This window comes from Petaurus breviceps, unplaced genomic scaffold (assembly GCF_028583685.1).
Source record: "Petaurus breviceps papuanus isolate PSGF00001 unplaced genomic scaffold, PetGlider_PUasm1.0 174, whole genome shotgun sequence".
NCBI lineage: Eukaryota > Metazoa > Chordata > Mammalia > Diprotodontia > Petauridae > Petaurus > Petaurus breviceps.
The window spans coordinates 16163033-16183465 of record NW_027185761.1 but is presented as its reverse complement, the minus strand read 5'-3'; the positions used below and the strand labels follow the sequence as shown (position 1 = coordinate 16183465).

General features: G+C 44.1%; 1 protein-coding gene across 2 annotated transcripts in view; it reads right to left on the bottom strand.

Moving 5' to 3' along the window:
* RUVBL1 (RuvB like AAA ATPase 1) overlaps nucleotides 1-16117 on the bottom strand; it is a 37290-nt gene extending 21173 nt beyond the window's left edge. The window contains exons 1-3 of one of the 2 annotated variants that reach the window (XM_069083818.1): nucleotides 15808-16117; nucleotides 13860-13946; nucleotides 7493-7625 (exon numbers count right to left, since the gene is read on the bottom strand). In XM_069083818.1, the coding sequence (XP_068939919.1) occupies nucleotides 7493-7625; nucleotides 13860-13946; nucleotides 15808-15948 (361 nt within the window). In that variant the 5' untranslated portion in view covers nucleotides 15949-16117. The remainder of the gene's footprint in view (nucleotides 1-7492; nucleotides 7626-13859; nucleotides 13947-15807) is intronic. The other variant, XM_069083817.1, reaches the window with a different exon arrangement.
* Nucleotides 16118-20433: the final 4316 nt, after the last annotated feature.

The window sequence follows — 20433 nt, the reverse complement described above, 5'->3', positions numbered from 1 at the left end:
ACAGGGCCCAGAGAAGAGAGGGCTTGAGAAGGTGGAGACAGAAAGCTGTGGGGGGAGTGGAGAAGGCAAGCAGGGACCCTGGAGCCAGGGGGTGGGCTTCGGGGGGCTGACTGTGGCAGAAATACTAAGTCTGGAAGAAAGGAGGGCTTGGGACGGGGAGCAATAGCAAGTTCAGTTTTGGATCCACTAAGCTGAAGTGTTCCAGGACACCCAGTATGAAAAGTCCAACACGCAATCCCTTAGTTGTGCAGGGCTGAGCTCTGGGGAGGGGCTGGGGTAGAGTCATCTACCAGGAGAGCTCAAGAGGTCACCAGGAAGAAAACAGGGTCCAAGAAGCCAGAACTTTGGGGAACACGGGCCATGAGAGGGCACAATGAGGTCGACGAGCCATCAGAGAGCGGTCAGACAGGGCAGAGAGCAATGTCACAATAACCCAGCTAGGGCGAGTCCTGGTCACCAAAGACACCTGGCGACACAATGGAGGGGGCTGGGTCTGGAGCCAAGAAGACCCAAGTGTAAACTTGGCCTCTAGATACTCCCTAGCTGCCGTGACCCTGGGCAAGTCACTTAATCTGTCTGCCTCAGTTTCCTCAACTACCGTGTTTCCCCGATAATAAGACACTGTCTTATTAAATTTTTTTGGACAGAAAAACACCAGAGGGCTTATTTTCAGGGGAGGGCTTATTTTAATGAACATTGACAGCAATTTTAATAAACAGGTAAATGTGAACAAAAAAATGTACCTTTATTCAATAAGCAAATCACTGGGGAAGAACAGGATGACGCGCTCACTGCTGCAGCTCTGATTGGATGCAGCTTGGAGCGCGGCGTGCGTTTCACGGGGGGGGGGGGGGGGGGGGGGGGGGCATCCAGAGGGTGGCGGGAGGGGGCGGGTAGCGCAGGGGATCACCTTCACTACAGTAGCAATCTCAATAGGGCTTACTTTCAGGGGAGGGCTTATTTTAGAGGAATCTTACACAGTAAGGGGAGGGCTTATTTTCGGGATAGGTCTTATTATCGGTGAAACACGGCATAAAAATGGGTATAATCACAGCAGCTACCTCCCAGGGCTGCTGAGAATCAAATAGGAAAATATCTGTAAAGCATTTAGCACAGTGTCAGGTACACACTAGGTGCTTAATAAATGCTTGTTTCCCTTCCTTTACTCCCCCCCCCCCCCCCCAACCCCAAATAGGCAGAGAAGAGGAAGGACTGAGAACAGCCCATCAGATCTGGCCGTTCAGAGATCAGTGATTATTTTGGAGAAGTTCTGATTAAGGGACAGACAGTCTTCCCTTTTTACCTGAAGCTCGGGAGATGCTGGTCATCAGCCCTGAGGCTTCCCAAGGCTGCCAGGCTAAAGCCAGACCCCAGCAGACGCTGCAGAGGAAGCAGCTGCAGGATACAGGCCAGAGCAACAGAACAAGAATCCAAAGGTCCAGGTTCCAGGCCTGACCCCATCACATATGCACTGTGACCACTCGGCTTGTCTCCTCACCGCTCACTGCTAAACGAGGGAGTCCATTTCTCCCTCACCTCTCATATCCAGCAGCTGGAATGACCAAAGAAGACAATGTGTGTGAGGGCTTTCTTAAACAACAGGAGCAGTTTCAACATCCTGACAACAAACTTATCCCTATCTGGATTACCCTTGCTAGCACCAAACCTTCAAAACCTTTTCCATTTTTAAATGTGAAAAGCATCCACCTCTGGAGACCAGCCTGCTTTCTTCTTTGAGGAACTAAGTCAATAGAGAACTCTAAAAGAAAAACTGTGAAAGCCGGGGCTCACACACCACCTCAGTGAGACTCTGGGTAGGTCCCTTCCCATCTCAGAGCCTCAGTTTCCTCATTTGTAAAACAAAAGCACTGGACTCCATGACTTCAAGGTCTCTTCTAGTTCCAAATCCTCCTGAAGGGCAGGTACTAAAGAGGCAGCAAAGCACAAAGGAAAGCGCCCTGAGACAGGTCGGAGCACCAGGCTTTGAAATGTTAGTTCTCTCCCCTCATACACTGTGCGATTCCAGATATGTTGTCTCACTTCTCTGGGCTCAATTTCCTAATCTGTAAAACTAAGGGGGCTCGGCTAAATGATCTTTAAGGTTCTTTTCATTTTTTAATCTCTTAAGTGTAAAAAAAGCTTCATTTGTGTCCCTACACAATACCATCAGGCTCACACTAAGCCAACTGCAGAACTTCCAAAAGACAGGCATAACTGACAGCAAGACGAAAAGCAATCTGAACAGCACTTTAAATGTGGCTTTGAATATGTTTAAAAAACGAAATATTTTATATCAAAAAGAAATAAACCCTCCAGATGGAATGTCTCACAATATTCTGTGTGAGGTGAATATGACATGAAACTCTTCCAAAGGGGGATGAAGAATTCCCATCTTTCACTAGCGCCTGTATTTGTTTAGAAGTGGCTCTGCTGACATGCCGGGAATGTGGACAGCCGGTAGTCACAAAAGAGGCGAATTGTTGCTGTCTCTGAGAATGACAATGCAGATGACACGCGTTTCATCTGTGGGTTCAAGTTTCCAAATCCCTGACAGGGACCTTCATCACATCAAGGAAACAGCCCCGACTCCGCACTCTTTCTGTCAGTTCGGGTAGCCGCTCTTCCCCTCCCCCGCCCAATTCGGAGGAATTCAAAGGCTGCCCAAGACTGAGGCTCTCTTTGATGACATTCAGTGGGCTTCTCCTCTGCACCACAGCAGGATTAAGACCTTTTTCTCACCTTGCTGCAACAGCACAGACCAAGAAAAGAGCCATGGCAAGTCACAAAATGGAAGCCAGAGAAATTTATGGAGAATATTTTCAGAACTAAAGGTAATTAACTTATCTTTTGGGAAACCAGCAGCATATAAAAGCAAGTTTTGACAAAACTTTATCAGCCATCAGCAAGGTTCACATAAAAACAGGAACATTTTCAACATTTGGTGAGGCACCACTTCTAAACTGAACTTTGTTCATCTAGATAAAATTAAACCCAATCCAAGTAATGGATACACACTTGTTGGAACTGAAGCAGCAATTATCACAATTAACATGATCAACAACTGGTTCATGACACAGATGTAAAGGGAGTACAGATAAACCCATGAATGGAATCAAAATCTGGGTCCCAGACCAGCAGCTATTAAGAAGGTATGCAGTCTGTGACCAAAAAGATCCTCAGGTTCAGAGATCTGTGGGAGGCTCTGCTGGTCTTTCCACACTTGCCCTGCCCTGCCCCCAAGTGAAGAAGACCCTGTGTCTCTCACCAAGGCTTTCTTAGAGCCATTTATATTGTAATAACCATAATTAAGTCCCTAGGCTGGCCATAACCCTGGAAAAGACTGGCTCCCAAAAGGCTGGCTATGAACAAGGAAACCCACTCCTAGTAAAGAGGAAACCATATTAGTACAACTTAACTCTTTTAAAGAGTGAACAAGTTCCCTTGCTCTTTAGCGAGCTTGCTGCTGTTTCCAACTTTGTTTTTTCAATTTTCATTTAGCTTGTGATATTCCTCAGGAAAAGTTCTTGATTTTTTTCAGCTGAGCTGAAGGCCAATCTTGTACTAAAACTGAAATCAAGCTGTGTGTACATGGGGAGAAGAACACCGACCTTGGAAGGGAGGAGACTTTCACTGGGGGCTTCCCTCTACCATTGGTGAATCCTGAAGAAGAATCCTGCCCATTTACAAAGATGAGCAGAGTGGATTCCTGAGCCGATGACCCCAACAAGTCACCACGAGGACACCAGGGCTCTCTCGAGCCACCTCCCCTGTCAATGCCTGACCCTTCCAACCTCTCCCTTATGGCCTGGGAAATCAATCCACTTAGTCTGGGAACCAAGTCTAGAACAAGGCTGCTTTGTCTACTTCAGAACCCTTCATCCCCCCCACAGTTTAAGAAGCTTAAGAAGCACTGGTCCAGAGAGGAGCTGCCCCAGTCATCCCTTCAGCCTTCAGTGACTAACCAACCCCAAACCACACGTAATCCCATCAGGACATCAGAGCCTAGCCCAAAGTGACATCTTGCCATTTGCACTGTCCAACCAATATTACCACTTCTACTATCTTATGGTTCCAACCACAGTCTCTAGGACCTAGCTCCCTAATTGAGTCCCCAGTCCCTGACACATACCTCAGTCTTCTGGGAGGGAAAATATCTATATCCCTGACACCTAGCACGGGGTCTGGCACGTGGTAGGTTCCTAATAAATGCTTGTGGATTGACCAATGGATGATCTAAGAGAAAAGATATTCATTCTCCCTGCATAGTGTGCAAACATACATGGTCAATAAAACCCTGGGAGTTCACCTAAAATGATTCATGGATAAAAGTGGGTCCTTGAACTCCAAAACTTCTAGAAAGTGAATATTTCCCCTAATGTCTCTGAGACCCTGACTAGGAACCAAGAGACATTACAACAGTATTGTCAAATTTTTTTTTTAAAGCAATCGGGGTTAAGTAACTTGCTCAAGGTTACACGGCCAGTTATTTCTGGGTGTGGTGCTGAGTATCTGAGCCCGGATTCGATCCCCAGGTAGTATTATCAAATTTTTAATGTAAGTTATTTTTATTTTATAGAAGAAATACCTTCAAAGAATACAGATGACAGAATTATAGAGGACCATGACAAAAAAAAAAACAACAGAGATGAATACTGATTATAACTTATTACCATGACAGGAGTATTCATTTCAATGGTTAGCTTCTTGGGCAGTTAACAATGATTTTAGACACAGAAACAAATCCGTTTCACTTGCTGAGATGCTTTGTTGCAATACACTGAATAAAATGACTTGTTATCTTTCTTTGCTCTTGTTTGACATATCCTGGGTGTTTCTCAAATAGAAGTATTAACACTGACACCACTACACTTAATCACATTTAGTCAAATCAGGGCAAATATTTTTTGTTAGGTAACACAGTGATTGGGCAAAAGGAAAACTAGTGAAAATAATAGCTTAAGACTTTAGGATTCTATTTTCAGGCTGAGTATTCATTATCTGGGACATTTTTAGTGACTATACATTCCACTTACTGAATGTGAAGTATGGGATGGCAAATCATGTGTGTAAGTTCTGAAAAACACCTGTCTTATTTCAGGGATTCTGCTGCCATCATCTTGAAGGTTCCAGCTCTAGGCTTTTTTTTTTTAATTATCAAATTTTTAATATGGGACTGATCTATAAAATTATCAAGTAGTATCCCAAAAGAAAAATGATTAAAAAATATGTTAGATATGTTCCTTTGCAAATCCAATTTATCAACAATCACATGAAAAAATTATTTAAACGGGTGGCTAGGTGGCGCAGGGAATACAGCATAGGTCCTGGAGTCAGGAGGATGGGAATTCAAATCTAGCCTCAGACACTTAACACTTACTAGCCATGTGACCTTAGGCAAGTCACTTAACCCCAACTGCCCTGCCTTCCCCCCACCCCCTCAAAAATTATTTAAATCACTAATAATTAAGAGAAACGCAGATTAAAGTAATTTTAAGGTTCTACCTCCAATCTATCAGTTTGGCAAAGATGACGAAAAGAGGAAAAGGACAAATGCTGGAGGGCTGATGGGAAAACAGGCACATTGATGCCCTGCTGGAGGAGATATGAACTGGTCCAACCACTTATAAAGCTAATGGGATTTAAGATCTTCTCTACCCATTAATAGGCCTCACCAAGAGCCAATATTAAATATTGAAGGGAAGCCTGCTTAGGGGAGGCTTGCTTGTAGGAAGACTTTCACACCTTTTGCTAATTTCTACTTAGGCACTGAATCACCTGGTTTGTGATGCCTTCTGGCTCAGAGAAGGTATATATGCTCTGAGATGGTATTTTGCTTTGGGCGCTTGCTTATGAGAAGGATCTTGTGATTCCCTGGTCCAAATTCTGAGTGGCGGTATGTGGTATGTTCAGAGCTTCCCAACTCCTCAGAAGTAAAGGCTTTCTTGATCCAGTAATGCATGTAAATGTATAGTTGATTTAGGTAGTCACAGCCCTGCTGGCTGGTTTTTATTTCTCTATTCATATTCTCTCTGAAGTTCAGGGTGCTGACTTTTCCCCTGAACTAGTGAATGTAATTAAAGTAGACTGCTGACGCTTAAACAGCTATCTTTCCTAGTAAAGCAGATCTAAGAACCTGTGCTAGTAGCTATCCTGGGGATACCACTGTGGTTGCCACTATACCACTCTGGACAGCAATTTGGGACTGTACCCCAAAACTCACTATACATATCCTTTGGCCCAGCTACAGAACTACTAGTTTACCACATCAAAGAAATTTTAAAAAGAGGAAAAGGATCAACATGTACAAAAATATTTGTAGCACGTTCTTTTCCTGGTAGCCTCAAAATGGAAACTAAGGAGTATTCTGTTGGGAAATGGCTAAACAAATTATGATATGTGAATGAAATGGAATATCCCAATACTATAAAAAATGATGAAACAGTTTTAGAAGAAAATGGGAAGATCTTTATGATTTGATTCAGAGAAATGGGAATTTGGAGAACAATTTATACAATAATGATGTTAGAGAAAATAAAAACTTCGAAGGACAAACCAGTAGTTCAAAAGAATTAAAATAAAACACACATGTTTGTTGTTCACTTGTGCCTGATTCTGTGACCCCATTTGGGGTTTTCTTGGCAAAGATACTGAACTGGTTTGCCATTTCCTTCTCCATCTCATTTTAAAATGAGGCAAACAGTTAAGTGACTTGCCCAGGGTCACACAGCTAGTAAGTGTCTCAGGACAGATTTGAACTCTGGTCTTCCTGACTCCAGGCCCAGAGCGCTGTTCACTGTACCACCTAGCTGCCCCATGCTACTCATCTCCTAAAAGATGATTAACTTAAAAATTCAGAGAGACACGGCTAATGTTCTAGACTGTTTTGCTAGACTACACAGGGCTGTACTGAAGGTTTTATTTTTCAGGAATTAAAAAAATTTGCTCAATTTGCAGCCAGGGAGAGGGCTAGTGGAAGAGATGGCTTAATTAAAAAAATCCTTACCTGAAAAAAAAAAACTTAAAATACAAAGTAGTCTCTAAAACACAATTCATTTTATAAGGATTTGGATAATAAGTCTACCTGCATTCCTCATTTCTGTTAGGTGAAGTACATTTGTCCTCTCAGTGAGCATTTTTCTGGGATTTCTTTGGAAATATATTGTTAGAGCACTTTAATAAGGTAAAATTACAATCAACGATAAAAGCAAAGGTAACACAATCCTAGGATAAGAGATGATTCAGAGCTTAGGTGTCATCCAATCCAGACCTTTCATTTTTTTTCACAAATGAGAGAATGGAGGGATGGCACATGATTTCCTCAAAGTCATACAGGATTCAAGCCCAGGTTCTGTGCCTCTAAATATGGAGCTAAGTAAGAAAGCCAGAGTCACAATTCAAGAGATCCACACTTGAAAAGCTGAATCCTACCCCATCAGATTCCCCTCCACTGATGAGGGCGTGAACAACTTTGCTATCTCATTCTGATACTCACCAATGGCTCTCCTGAAGTTTTCCATCAGAACTTCTGTCTTCTTAATTTCAGTAGAGTAGACTTCACTTCCCACCATGGGACAGAAGGGGACCTTACTACCCAACTCTTGAGCAATAGCCAGGGCTAGGGCTGTCTACAAATGCAGAAAAAAATTTTTTTTTAATTTTTAAGTAAAGTTTTACCCTCTTGTTTTAATATCATTTGATAAGTTCATAGGATAGATTCCTGATGACTTCACTAGATGGTGTCAATCTATAACTTAGAAGCATCTTTAATGACAAAAAGAAAAGTAGAATCATCAATTTCCCCTCACATCTAAAAAGTGAGATTGTGGTCTAAGTGCTACTGAAAACATTATTACTGTATGATTTTGATACATTTAAAAAAAAAAAAAACCCTTTTTTCAAATACAGGGGAAAAAGCCCTGCATCCTTCAGAAATCATCCTGAGGAAAAAAATTCTGAAAATGCTTGGTCACACTGAATGTATTTAAAATAGCTAAGTGATTTTAAAGCTATGATTCTACTTTACCAAGTAAAAGGGGGGGAGGGAGGAACAGAGGAAATGACCTTAGAAAATTTTTAAATGAGCATTTGATTCAATTCCACAAATATTTATTAAACTACTATATGCAAGACATTGAAGACACAAAGATAAAAATGAAAAAAGCCCCTGCCCTCAGGAAGCTTATTTTCTTCTGGGAGTGATACTTGCACACAAATGTAAAACAGACAGAATTGCAAATGCAACGTAAATGCAAAGTGATATAAAGTTATTTCAGAATCCAGAAGCAATCAGGAAAAGCTTGCTATAGGAGTCAGCACAGGGGTTGTACCTCGAAAGAAGCTAGAGTTTTGAAGAGCTGGAGGTGAGGAAAAAGCACGTTTTAGACCTGAGGGACCCCAGGTGCAAAGGGCCAGACATAGCCAATGCACTGCTGTGCATAGGTAAGAGCCACAGGAGAACCCAACTAGAAGAACAGGGAGGTTACAGAAATAAGCTGAGACACCTGAGAGCTATATTAAAGACTGCTTTATATTGTCAGATCCATGCTTCAGAAATATTTATTTAGTCAAATATTTATTGGAAGAGTGCGTTCTGGACGCTGCCCCCAGAGGGAGAAGTGGCAGAGTCCCAGAGTCAGCCACAGCTCTCTCCATTCTGGAAACAGAATTCCACTGTGGCAAAGAGCTCAAAAGTCAAGTAATTGGCTGGCAATATGAGCAAGCAAAGGAAGTACAAACAGACCACAGAATCCTTTTTTGGGGACAAAAAGGATCAAGGCATGGAGCGGAAGGAAGACAGCAAAGTCAGAACTCCTGCATCAAAAGCATCCAAGAAAAATATGAAATGGTTACAGGCCATGGAGGAGATCAAGAAGGATTTTGAAAATCAAGTAAGAGAAGTGGAGGAAAAATTGGGAAGAGAAATGAGAATGATGCAAGAAAATCATGAAAATAGCGTCAACAGCCTGCTAATGGAGACTCAAAAGTACACTGAAGAAAATAACACCTTTAAAAATAGACTAACTCAAATGGCAAAAGAGGCCCAAAAAGCCAGTGAGGAGAAGAATGCCTTAAAAAGTCAAATTTGCCAGATGGAAAAGGAATTTCAAAAACTCGCTGGAGAGAATAATTCCTTCAAAACTAGATTGGAGCAATTGGAAGCCAATGACTTTATGAGAAATCAAGATACTATAAAACAGATCCAAACAAATGAAAAAATAGAAGACAATGTGAAATATCTCATTAGAAAAACCATTGACCTGGAAAATAGATCCAGGAGAGATAATTTAAAAATTATTGGACTACCTGAAAGCCATGATCAAAAAAAGAGCCTAGACACCATCTTTCAAGAAATTTATCAAGCAAAACTGCCCTGATGTTCTAGAACCAGAGGGCAAAATAGAAATGGAAAGAATTCACCGACGGCCTCTTGAAAAAGATACCAAAAAGAAAACTCCTAGGAATATTAAAGTCAAATTCCAAAGTTCCTAGGTCAAGGAGAAAATACTGCAAGCAGTCAGGGAGAAACAATTTGAGTATTGTGGAAACACAATCAGGATAACACAAGACCTAGCAGCTTCTACATTAAGGGATCAAAGGGCTTGGAATATGATATTCTGGGGGTCAAAGGAGCTAGGACTAAAACCAAGAATCACCTACCCAGCTGAGTATAATGCTACAGGGGAAAATATGGTCATTCAATGAAATAGAGGATTTTCAAGCATTCTTGATGAAAAAACCAGAGCTGAACAGAAAATCTGACTTTCAAATACAAGAAGCATGAGAAGGTAAACAGGAAAAAGAAATCATAAGGGACTTATTAAAGTTGAATATTTACATTCCTACATGGAAAAATGATAATTATAACTCATAAGACTTCTCAGTATAAGGATAGCTGAAGGGAATATATATGTATATGTATGAATAGAAGGGTACATGTGTATATAAATATATATGTAAGTGTGGGCATATGTATGTATAGATAGAGGGTACAGGATGAGTTGAATATGAAGGGGTGATATCTAAAAAATAAAATTAAGAGATGAGAGGGGAATTTATTGGGAGAAGGAGAAAGAGAGAGATAGTTTACCCTAATCACTCTCATATTAAAGAGGCAAGAGAAAACTGTTACAATGAAGGGGAAGAGTAGGGAGGTGAAAGGGAACGGGTCAACCTGATTCTTATGGAATTTTGCCTAAGGGGGCAATGACATACACACTCGATTGGGTATCTTACCCTACAGGAAAATAGGGGGATGGGGGATAAGAGGGGAGATGAGAAAAGGGAGGGCAGGTTGGGGGAGAGGGTAGTTAGAAGCAAACATTTTTGAAAAGGGATAGGGTCAAAGGAGAAAACAGAGTAAGTGGGGGTGGGACAGGATAGAGGGAAATATAGTCTTTCACAATATAACTACTATGGAAATGATTTGGGTAACTACACATGTACAACCTATATTGAATTGCTTATCTTCCCAGTGGGGGCAGGTGAGGAGGGAAGAAGGAAAAAATCTGGAACTCAAAATTTTAAAAACAAATGTTTAAAAAACAATTTTTTTTTACATGCAACTGGAAAATAAGATATAGAGGCACTGGGGTAAAGAAATCCATCTTGCCCTACTAGAAAGTTAGGGAGGCTGCAGAACCCACAAAATGACACAGAGAAGCTAACCTCCCGCTGAGAACAGCCTGGCAGGCCGGCAGGAACTGGCCAGCGCAATGCTCTGGGAGCCGAGCCCAGCACCATGCCGAGGCTTTAGCCCCAGTGGGCCTGACCAGCCACCAGCCAGAGGGACTCCAGATCAGCAGCAGCTGTGGCTGTTTCCAGATTTATCAATACATAGATGCGAAGGACAAGGTGAGAGGCCAGTGCAGTCTGGACTTTGGGACCCAGTAAGTGGGAGTGCGTGGCTTTTACCCCCGGGGCGAGAAACCACTGAGATGCTGGCACACCAGCGCCAAGTGGCGGCTTCAGCTCCTGGCCTGCAGAGCATAGGGGGACTAAGCACCAGTCTGAGGGGTAATCGCTCTTGCTTTAACCTGCTTAGATCTGGATTGCAGTCTAGGGTGGAGGTCCTGGGGTGTGTGTCCAGCTTGCCAGAGCATGTGGAGACCTCAGAGAGGGCACCCATCTAATACCTCCGGCAGCTGAGAAAACCCCAGCGTTTGGGACGAAATCTCCCCGTCTGGTGGCAGAGTCCTACTGTGGCAAAAAGCCCAAAAGTCTAATAATTGAGTGGCAAAATGAGCAGGCAAAGGAAACAAAGCAGACAGAAGATTCCAACATTACACTCCTATTTTGGGGATAAGAAGGAGCAAGGCATGGAACAGGAGGAAATCAGTGAAGTCAGAACTCCTGCACCAAAAGCTTCAAAGGAAAATACAAGGTGGTTACAGGCCATAGAGGACCTTAAGAAGCAGATAAGAGAAATGGAGGAAAAATTGGGAAGAGAAATGAGAACAATGCAAGAAAATTATGAAATGAGAGTCAACAGCCTGACTGAAGAAAATAATACCTTAAAAAATAGACTGACTCAAATGGCAAAGGAGACTCAAAAAGGCAATGAGGAGAAGAATGCCTTAAAAAGTCGAATTTGCCAGATGGAAAAAGAATCTCAAAAGCTCACTGAGGATCATCATTGCTTCAGAATTATATTGGAGCAAATGGAAGCTAATGACTTTATGAGAAATCAAGATGCTGTTAAACAGATCCAAACAAATCAAAGAATAGAAGGCAATGTGAAATATCTCATGGGAAAAACCACTGACCTGGAAAATAGATCCAGGAGAGATAATTTAAAAATTATTGGACTGCCTGAGAGCCATGACCAAAGTAAGAGCCTGGAAAGCATCCTCCAGGAAGTTCTCAAAGAAAACTGCCCTGATGTTTTAGAACGAGAGGGCAAAATAGAGGTTGAAAGAATCCACCGATCACCTCCTGAAAAAGATCCCAAAAAGAAAACTCCTAGGAATATTATAGCCAGGTTCCGGAATTCCCAGATTAAGGAGAGAATATTACAAGCAGCCAGAAAGAAACAATTTGAATATTGTGGAAACACAATCAGGATAACCCAGGATCTGGCAGCTTCTATACTGAGGGATCGAAGGGCCTGGAATGTGATATTCTGGAGGTCAAGGGAGCTGGGATTAAAACCAAGAGTCACCTACCCAGCAAAACTGAGTATCATGTTTCAGGGGAAAATATGGTCATTCAGTGAAATAGAGGACTTTCAAGCATTCTTGCTGAAAAAACCAGAGTTGAATAGAAAATTTGACATTCAGATACAAGAAGCAAGAGAAGCATGAGAAGGTAAACAGGGAAAAGAAATCATAAGGAACTTATCAAAGTTGAACTATTTTTTTTTTTTTAAAGCAATCGGGGTTGAGTGGCTTGCTTGGGGTTGCACAGCCGGTTGTTGTTTCTGGGTGTGGTGCTGAGTGTCTGGGCCCGGATTTGATCCGGGTCGTCCCAGCACTGCGGCCAGTGCTCTTGCTCGCTGAGCCACCTGGCCAAAGTTGAACTATTAACATTCCTACATGGAAAAACAATAATTGTAACTTATGAAACTTTTCTCAGTAGTTGAAGGGATTAGAAATATATATATATATATATATATATATATACATATATATATATATCTTTTAAAAAAAAAGAAAGTTAGGGAGATGATGGGGGAGGATAAGAGAGAACAGATGGGGAAGAGGTATTCAGTAGGCTTGCTATTTTGGGGTGATGTACTGCCAAGCAAAGGCAACTTCCCAAGGTTCAAAATACCAGCATAGGTACTCTCCATTTTATTCAGTGACAAATTAAGAACAGAGAGAATCAACATATAGCATAATTCAAAACACAGCATTTACCAAGTGTGATTTAATCAAGTACTACCCCAATCTTGTGGAAACGAATGTTGAAAATTAAAAATTAATTAATTAATTAAAAAAAAAAAGCCAGAGATATGGAGGGCTGCCTTCCAAATGACTATTCTTGTTATTCCTTGATTTTGAGACAAGAGGAGCACGAATAAGAGTCAAGTACTCATTCAATAAGTCTCTGCCCCTACTGTGTGCAAGGTACCTATACCAGAAACTGTGAGGGTTGCAAAGATGTATTCAATATTCCCTGAGGCGAAACAGCAGACTGTCTGCAAGACAAGAACACTTCCTTGGAGGAGATCACAGCACTGCCACCTGTTCAGTCAGTGGAGCCCCTGGAGCTGAATGTGCTGGGATTCTGAGAGCTGTGACATTCTTGCCAAAGAGCATCCAAAGTCTCCGTTCTTCATTTTTGGAGATAAGCAATGTCTAATGTTCAGTGGATTTCAAATGACGGACTAATGCCTTCATAACCATCTCACCCGCTTCTGAACTAAATTCCATTTTATGGCCAGTGGTATAACTGGTATAATTATGTGCTGTTTTTAAAAACTGCTCTTTTCGTATGTGTTACTCTTCTTCCTAGGTTTTAAGGTCCTTACTGGGAGGGCCCATGTTACAAACCAATGCTCATTCCCAGAGCCAAGCATGCAAAAGGTTCTCAATCTGCAATTGATTAATTAATCTCTTACCCTTCAAATGGGAAATTACTTTTTTAATTTACCACAGGCCAAAAAGTATTTTTCTGCAGGGAGAAGGAATAAAATATAGAAGACAAGTTTCAGACTCCTCCCAGGACCTCAATTCCTTTTTCCCTAGAAATATGCCAGGAGAGTCTGAATGTTAGATACCCAACTATATTACTTCACATTGGTCCTTTTAAAGAAACCTAACCAACCTAGGGAAACAAAGCATAGTTAAGACATAAGTTCAGTTTGGCTTAGACACTGAGACCACTCTGTGGATGGATTAGAGAAATGAGAAAAAAGATACCTTGCCAGTTCCAGGAGGTCCTGCCAACAAAACAGCTCTCCCAGCCATTTTCTTGCTTTTGATTAATTCTACTATCACACCACATGCCTAGACACCACCAAAGGAAAAGAAATAATAACATCAATACTAAAATATGTCACCAGGAGTTCAGGCTGTAGCTCAAGGGGATGAGATGCACAGTAATTTTGTCAGGCAGCAACCTTAACTAGTGGTCGAATCTAAATGAAGCAATAATCGATGTTCACTATGACAGATAATATGAAGCTGCTGCAGGACCCTGACCACTTTTAAGTCCTCCCCCGTATAACATCCCTCACTGGGACACTAAGAGCATCCCAGGATGCTGAAGGCCGTGCTAATGGAACCCAAGACCAGGCAGCTCACAGGACCGTCCAATTGAGAGGCAGAATGAACCCGAAGCTAGCACGGCTCAGGCACTTCATTTTCTGATGGGCCCAGAGAAGTTAGGAGTTTGCTGATGGGGTCACCAAAGCAGTTACTGATCAAGGTGGGAATCAACACTTTGTCCCCCAGTCCCAAATCTAACCCTTCTCCTACTATGCCTCATTACTCTGTCCTTGCTGCTGCCTTCCATCTCGAAGAGGACCATGATATCAGGAAGATAATGCCATGACACACACACACACACACACACGTGAACTGGATTGAAGTGAGGCAGGGCTGTGCAAAGTCACCAGCCTAACTCTCTCCTCTGGAGCATCTGGGCCCAGGGGCTAGATATGGATCAGGACAACTGGAGAAGGAACCAGGTGATAAAATGGGGGGGGGGGGGGAGGGCACAACAGCTTACAGAGACTGTCTCCTTATCAAGGCACAGAGGAGTCCTGGAAGGAGTGTCCCTGTGGACGAAATCACAGCTCAGCTGAAGCAGGGGCTAAGCATGATAGGAATGATAAGAGTTTATGGCATTCTTATAATTAGAAATCACTACCACTTTCAACTCAGGAAGCATTTATTACAGCATCTTCTCCAAGGTAGATACTGTGACAGACTCAGGACACAGAGGCAAGAAATTCATGAGTCTCAGCCCCCAGATTTCACTCATTTAGCTGGAGACTTTCCAGAGAGGCCACCCATTTAACAGAGGAAAGAGGGAGGAAGCCCAAAGCCCCGCTTGATGTGCAAGCTCTCCTTAGCTGGGCGCAGTGGGGGGGGAGGCACTGAAACCAGGGCCCCTGAGGTCTGGGCCTGGATCCTCCAAAGTGCTCTCTGAGGCTCAGTTTTCTCAGCTGGAAAGTGAAAGGCTGGTTTCCATTCATCAATAACACTTTTTTAAAAGATCAATTTAATTGGTGAAAATGACAATTCATCACCCAACCCTACCTAGAGGTCTACATGGTGTTTATTCAGTACAACCTGATGAGTTTGTCCGGAGGAACAAATGAGGTGCTCACTGTGAACTGTAGCACGGAGCCTGACACACAGTAAAGGCTCCATAAGCCTTAGCGGTTATCATTACTGTGAACGCATCTAAATCGCGATTACTATTCAGTATGTGAAGGGATTGTCTTTATTTCAATAGGCACCTGGCGATTCACTGAGTCTGACCGCCCTGAATTCAAATTCTGCCTCAGACACTAGCTAGCTGTATGACCTCGGCCAAGTCACTTCACCCCTGCCAGCCTCGGTTTCCCCAGCTGTAAAATGGGGCCAGTAATAGCCCCTATCTCTGCCCCTCCCTCAACTCCTGGGGTTATAAGAGGCTTAAACGAGATAAGGTGAGTAAAGTGATTTGCAGCCCCGAAGGCGATACAGAAACGCCCGCTACGCGCGCGCCGCTGCCCCCACTGCCCTCTGCAGCCTCCACTTTCCCAGTCCGTGCGATGGATACACGGGCCCTCGCATCGCCCGACACCTCAGAAGACAGCGGGAAGCACGCGCGAACGGCTGGCGCCCGAGCGGGCGGCAGGCCCCCCTAGGCCCCTACCTCGCGGGCGTTCTCCTGCCCCACCAGCCCCGAGGCCGCCTGCTTGGCCAGGCCGCTCTCGTCCAGCCCCAGGCCCTTCACGTGGCTGTGCGAGGCGATGCGCTGGGTCTTCGTGGTGCTCTTCACCTCCTCGATCTTCATCTTGCCGCGGAGGACGAGGCCGGCGGGGCTGCGGGCGGGTTGACCGAGAGGCAAGCGAGGCGGCGACCGCGGAGGGAAAGCTCCGAGCCCCGGGTCCTCTCAGTTACCATGCGGCCGTAACCAGGGCGTCCGGCCAGCGCCCACCCCCCGCCTGCGGTCATTGGGCACGGCGGTGCCGGCGGCACTGTCCATTGGGCGACGTCCGCGTCCATCGTCTGCGCCCTAAAGGGCCCGCCCCTCTACTTCCGTCTGTGTTACTAAGGTAACTTTCCCCCCGCTACTACCGGGAATCTGCGCTTCCTGGCGGCAACCTGGGCTGGGGGTGGGGCCTGGGGCCAGCACGTGCACCAGAATGTGTGTATGTCGTGTGTGTGTGTGTGCGCGCGCGCGGCATGCATGTACATACACCCATACACATACGCATGTATGTGCGTACGTATATGTATGTATAGGGGGGCGACACCGGGGATCTGCATGCTGCCTGGGAGGTGTGTGCGTGTGCGCTTGCGCGCATGTATGTATACATATACACACATAACGCGTGTGTGCATATATATGTACTGGGGGCGGCGGCGAGGACTGCGTGCTGCCCGGCAGGTGTGTGCATGCGTGCGCGCGTATGCATGTATGTTTACATATCTACGCACATACATTTGTGTGTACCTATAGGAATGTATTCAGGGGCGGCACCAGGGACGGGCGAGCTGCCCGGCAGGTGTGGGTGTGGCCTGGGGCCGCACGTGGAGCAGAATCTGGAGCTGCCCCGTGCACGTGTGCTCTGTGCACGTGTGTGTCTGTACCTATGTGTACGCGGCAGAGCTTGGAGGGAAGCCCGGGACGTGGCGGGGTCCCGGAGAAGAGGGGGAGCATTTCAGACTTGGGGAAAGCCGGTGCACAGGCGTGGAGAGGGAGAGCTGGACTGGCCCGACTGGGGAGGCGGGGGAAGAGTCGCGTTTAGCGAGGCTGGGCCGGGCTTTGAAGCGCTTTCGGGCTTCTGGAGATGGAATGTAGGTTCTGGGCGTGTATTTTGTGGACTGGATATTAGGAAGACTGAAGTGAAACACTTTGTCAGCAGGACGAAAAGGAGAGAAAGACGACCGCCCGCCCCCCCCCCCCCCCCCGAAGCTGAATGGGTCCAGTGGGTTTTCTGGATGGGCATCGAGGGGGGAGGGGGAGCCGGGACATTTCACAGAAATATTTCTCTGTTCCCGGCTTTTTTGTTATGCACAACCTATAACGCACGGGCTAGACCCCGAGTCAGAAAGATCTGCCTTCAGCTGCTGCAGTAGGCACTTAAAAGTGATTGTGGGCAAGTCACTGTCTCTATTTGGCATTTTAAGCTTCATTTTTTTTTTCAACATGGCCACCGCAGAAATATGTTTTGGTTTACTCCATATATATAGTGGGTGGAGAGAGAAAAAGAATTTGGAACTGAAAATAAACTTTTAAAAAAGTGTTCATGATCTAGTCCCTTCTTACCACCCCAGGCATAAACTACCCTTTTTTTGATTCTGGGATCCAGCCCTGTTGGCCCACTCCCTGTTCCACACACATGATCCTTCATCATCCTCTCTGTGCCTTTGCATTGGCCGTGCTTCCCACCTGGAATGCCCTCCCTCCTCACTGCTACTGACCCTGACTTCCTTCATGACTCAGCTCAAGTGCGGGCTTCTACATAAAGTGCTTCCTGATCCTCCAATTGAGTGCTTTCTCTCCCAAAATGGCCTTGTAATACATGCACACATATATGTGTTGTATGTGTGTATGTATTGTTGCGGCTGTCCAGGCATGTCTAACTCATATATATACTCATAAGAATGCATGGGAGTTTTTCCCCACCTCTTCTCTACTTTTCCCCATGATTTTTTTCAGTGCTTGGCAGTGTCTGGCAAGTATAGTTAGTTCTTGTTGATTGATTGATGGAGTCTCAGTTTCCATAAAATAAGGCTAATAATACTTGCAGGATTTACTTTGATGGATTATTAGGTTCAAAAGTATGTCTATATGCATATAAATGCATGTATATGTATATTTAATATGTGTGTGTGTATATATAACATGTGTTGTTATTCAGTCATTTCGTTTGTGTCTGACTTTTCATGACCCCATTTTGTGTTTTCTTGGCAAAGATGCTGGAGTGGTTTGCCATTTCCTTCTCCAGTTCATTTTATAGATGAGGAAACTGGGACAAACAGGGTTAAGTGACTTGCCCAGGGTCACCACAGCTAGTAAGTGTCTTAGGCTGGATTTGAACTCACAAAGATGAGTCTTCCTGACCCCAGGCCCACCCCTCTAGCCATTCTATCCCGGAATCTCTACTACAAATAGCTAATTATGATATCTACCAGAGCAGAAGAATGGAGGGGCATCAGTGTCATTCCATATACTTCTTGAAAGAGCAATAAGTAGGAAATTTTGTTCCTGGGGTAAAAGGGAGCCAGAGTCAGAAAATAGAGTTGGGGGTGCTCCCCTTAAGTGTGGACACTGAGAGACTGACCACTGCTTGGGAGCAGAGGGAGGGACAGGACTGCTGGGGGGAAGTATGTCCCAGGATAAAACTGCCATCAGTAAGGAGAGGGCCCAGAAGAGTGCCATTAGCACTTTAAATTTTGGCACCCTAAGGCAAAGCTCTTGTTGCTGCACCCTAGTTATGACAATTTTTAGGTTTCATGGTGTGGCAAATACTCCTCCCCTTCCCTCCCCACTGCTGCCTGTTCAGCTCCATCTTGTCACCTGCTGTAAAACCCCAACGGTTAGTAAGTGTGCTCCCATTACACTGTCACTTTCAAAACACCACCACTGTCATTCACAACTCTCCTAATGCATCTTCCCATGCTCTGGATTCTCAATTTCCTCCAAACTGCCATTTTAATTGTATGCCGTAAAACAGCCACAACACCAGAGACCACACATAACTCGTGTCTGCCAATCCAAAAGGGCCGAGAAAATGATCACACCAGGGACACCGCTTAACACTGGGGGTCTGTCTTAGACATAAGCCTATAGGTGAACACACCAATTTGAGAAAGACTGCACTTGGGTTTTAAGCTATTCGTGGGGGCTTGATAAAACTCAAGGGCAGGTGTTCTGAACCTGGGGTCCGTGAACTTTATTTAAAATATTTTGATGACTGTCTTTCAATAAAGTTTGTTTCCTATGTCTTCCTGTGTATTTTATGGATTTAAAAACATTCTCTATAAAATGAGATAATATATGTAGAGCGCTCTGCAAATCTTAATACACAATATACTTGCTAGCTATAATAGCAATAATAAATTGTTATTGGTCTCTAGGTTTCACCAGACTACCAAAGGGATGCGTGGCACAGACAAGGTTAAGAACCCTTGCTTTAGGGACAAGCTAATTTGAGAAAGTAATGAGAATTCGCATTGGTCTCATTACGTTGTTGCTAGACTGAACTGACAGGGGCTTTGAACCTTTGTTTTCCTTTTTCAAATGGGAGATGCTAGAAGCATAATCCAATATTTGGCAACCCTGATATAAAGAGAAAAACAATCCCTGTCGTTCACCCATTCCGAATGTTTCAATCCTCAGGCTTAATCAATTCATTTTTCAGGGTTTCCTCTGCCCTTCTCAGCCTGCTCCTTGCTGACGTCATGAGATAGCTGATGTGGGGGCTGGAGGACAGGCAGTTGTTTGTCCTAGACTAAATGTTTACTATAGTAAAGCATTGCCCAGGTTCCCATAAGTCTTCAAATTTCAGTGGGACGTGCTTGCTGATGCCTACAGCTGCCAAATAGCATATTATCAGAGTAAGGGAAAGTATATGAATGCCCTTCACCTTTTGACCTTCTCCCCCAAACCTAACTTCCTGCTTTCCTGTGCACCGGAACAGTTAATGTGAATGACCTTAAGACTAATGTTTCACTGTTAAAAAAAAATTCAGGAGCAGCAGCTGCTCTGCTCAGTTTGGGATGGTTGTACAGCAAACATTAAAATTCCATTTATTTTTCTAACACTCAAACTCAAAAGTCTTCTTTTGAGCCATCAGTCTTTGTGACATGGAAGTGACCCTGAGTTTTTGAAGGCTCCACCAATAGACTGTAAATTCTTGAAGATCGTAGCTCTGACAAGTCAGGAAGATAAGGCTTCAGTCTCTACCTCTGATACCTACTAATGGTGAAGCTATGCACAAGGCCCGTGGCCTTCTGGAGCCTAAGGCAGTTGGACTAGATGCTCTCTTAGGTCCCTTCTAAGTCCTAAATCGATGACTGACAAGACTGGTTAAGTGTGGAGAGGTGCATCCCTAGAAGAACTACTGGGTGATATATCTTTTAGTCAAGGACACTCAAGAAACAAGGAAAGCTATAAATTGGCTCTTGGGTTCAGCTCTGTCACAGGAGTAAAGTGGAGGAAGAAGGGATGGTGACTGCTGAGAAATCACAAAGTTCTTCACCATCTGTAAGCATGGACTTGACTATTGATACTCTAGCTTGGCCCAAATCCCCATGTTGCTATTCTCCA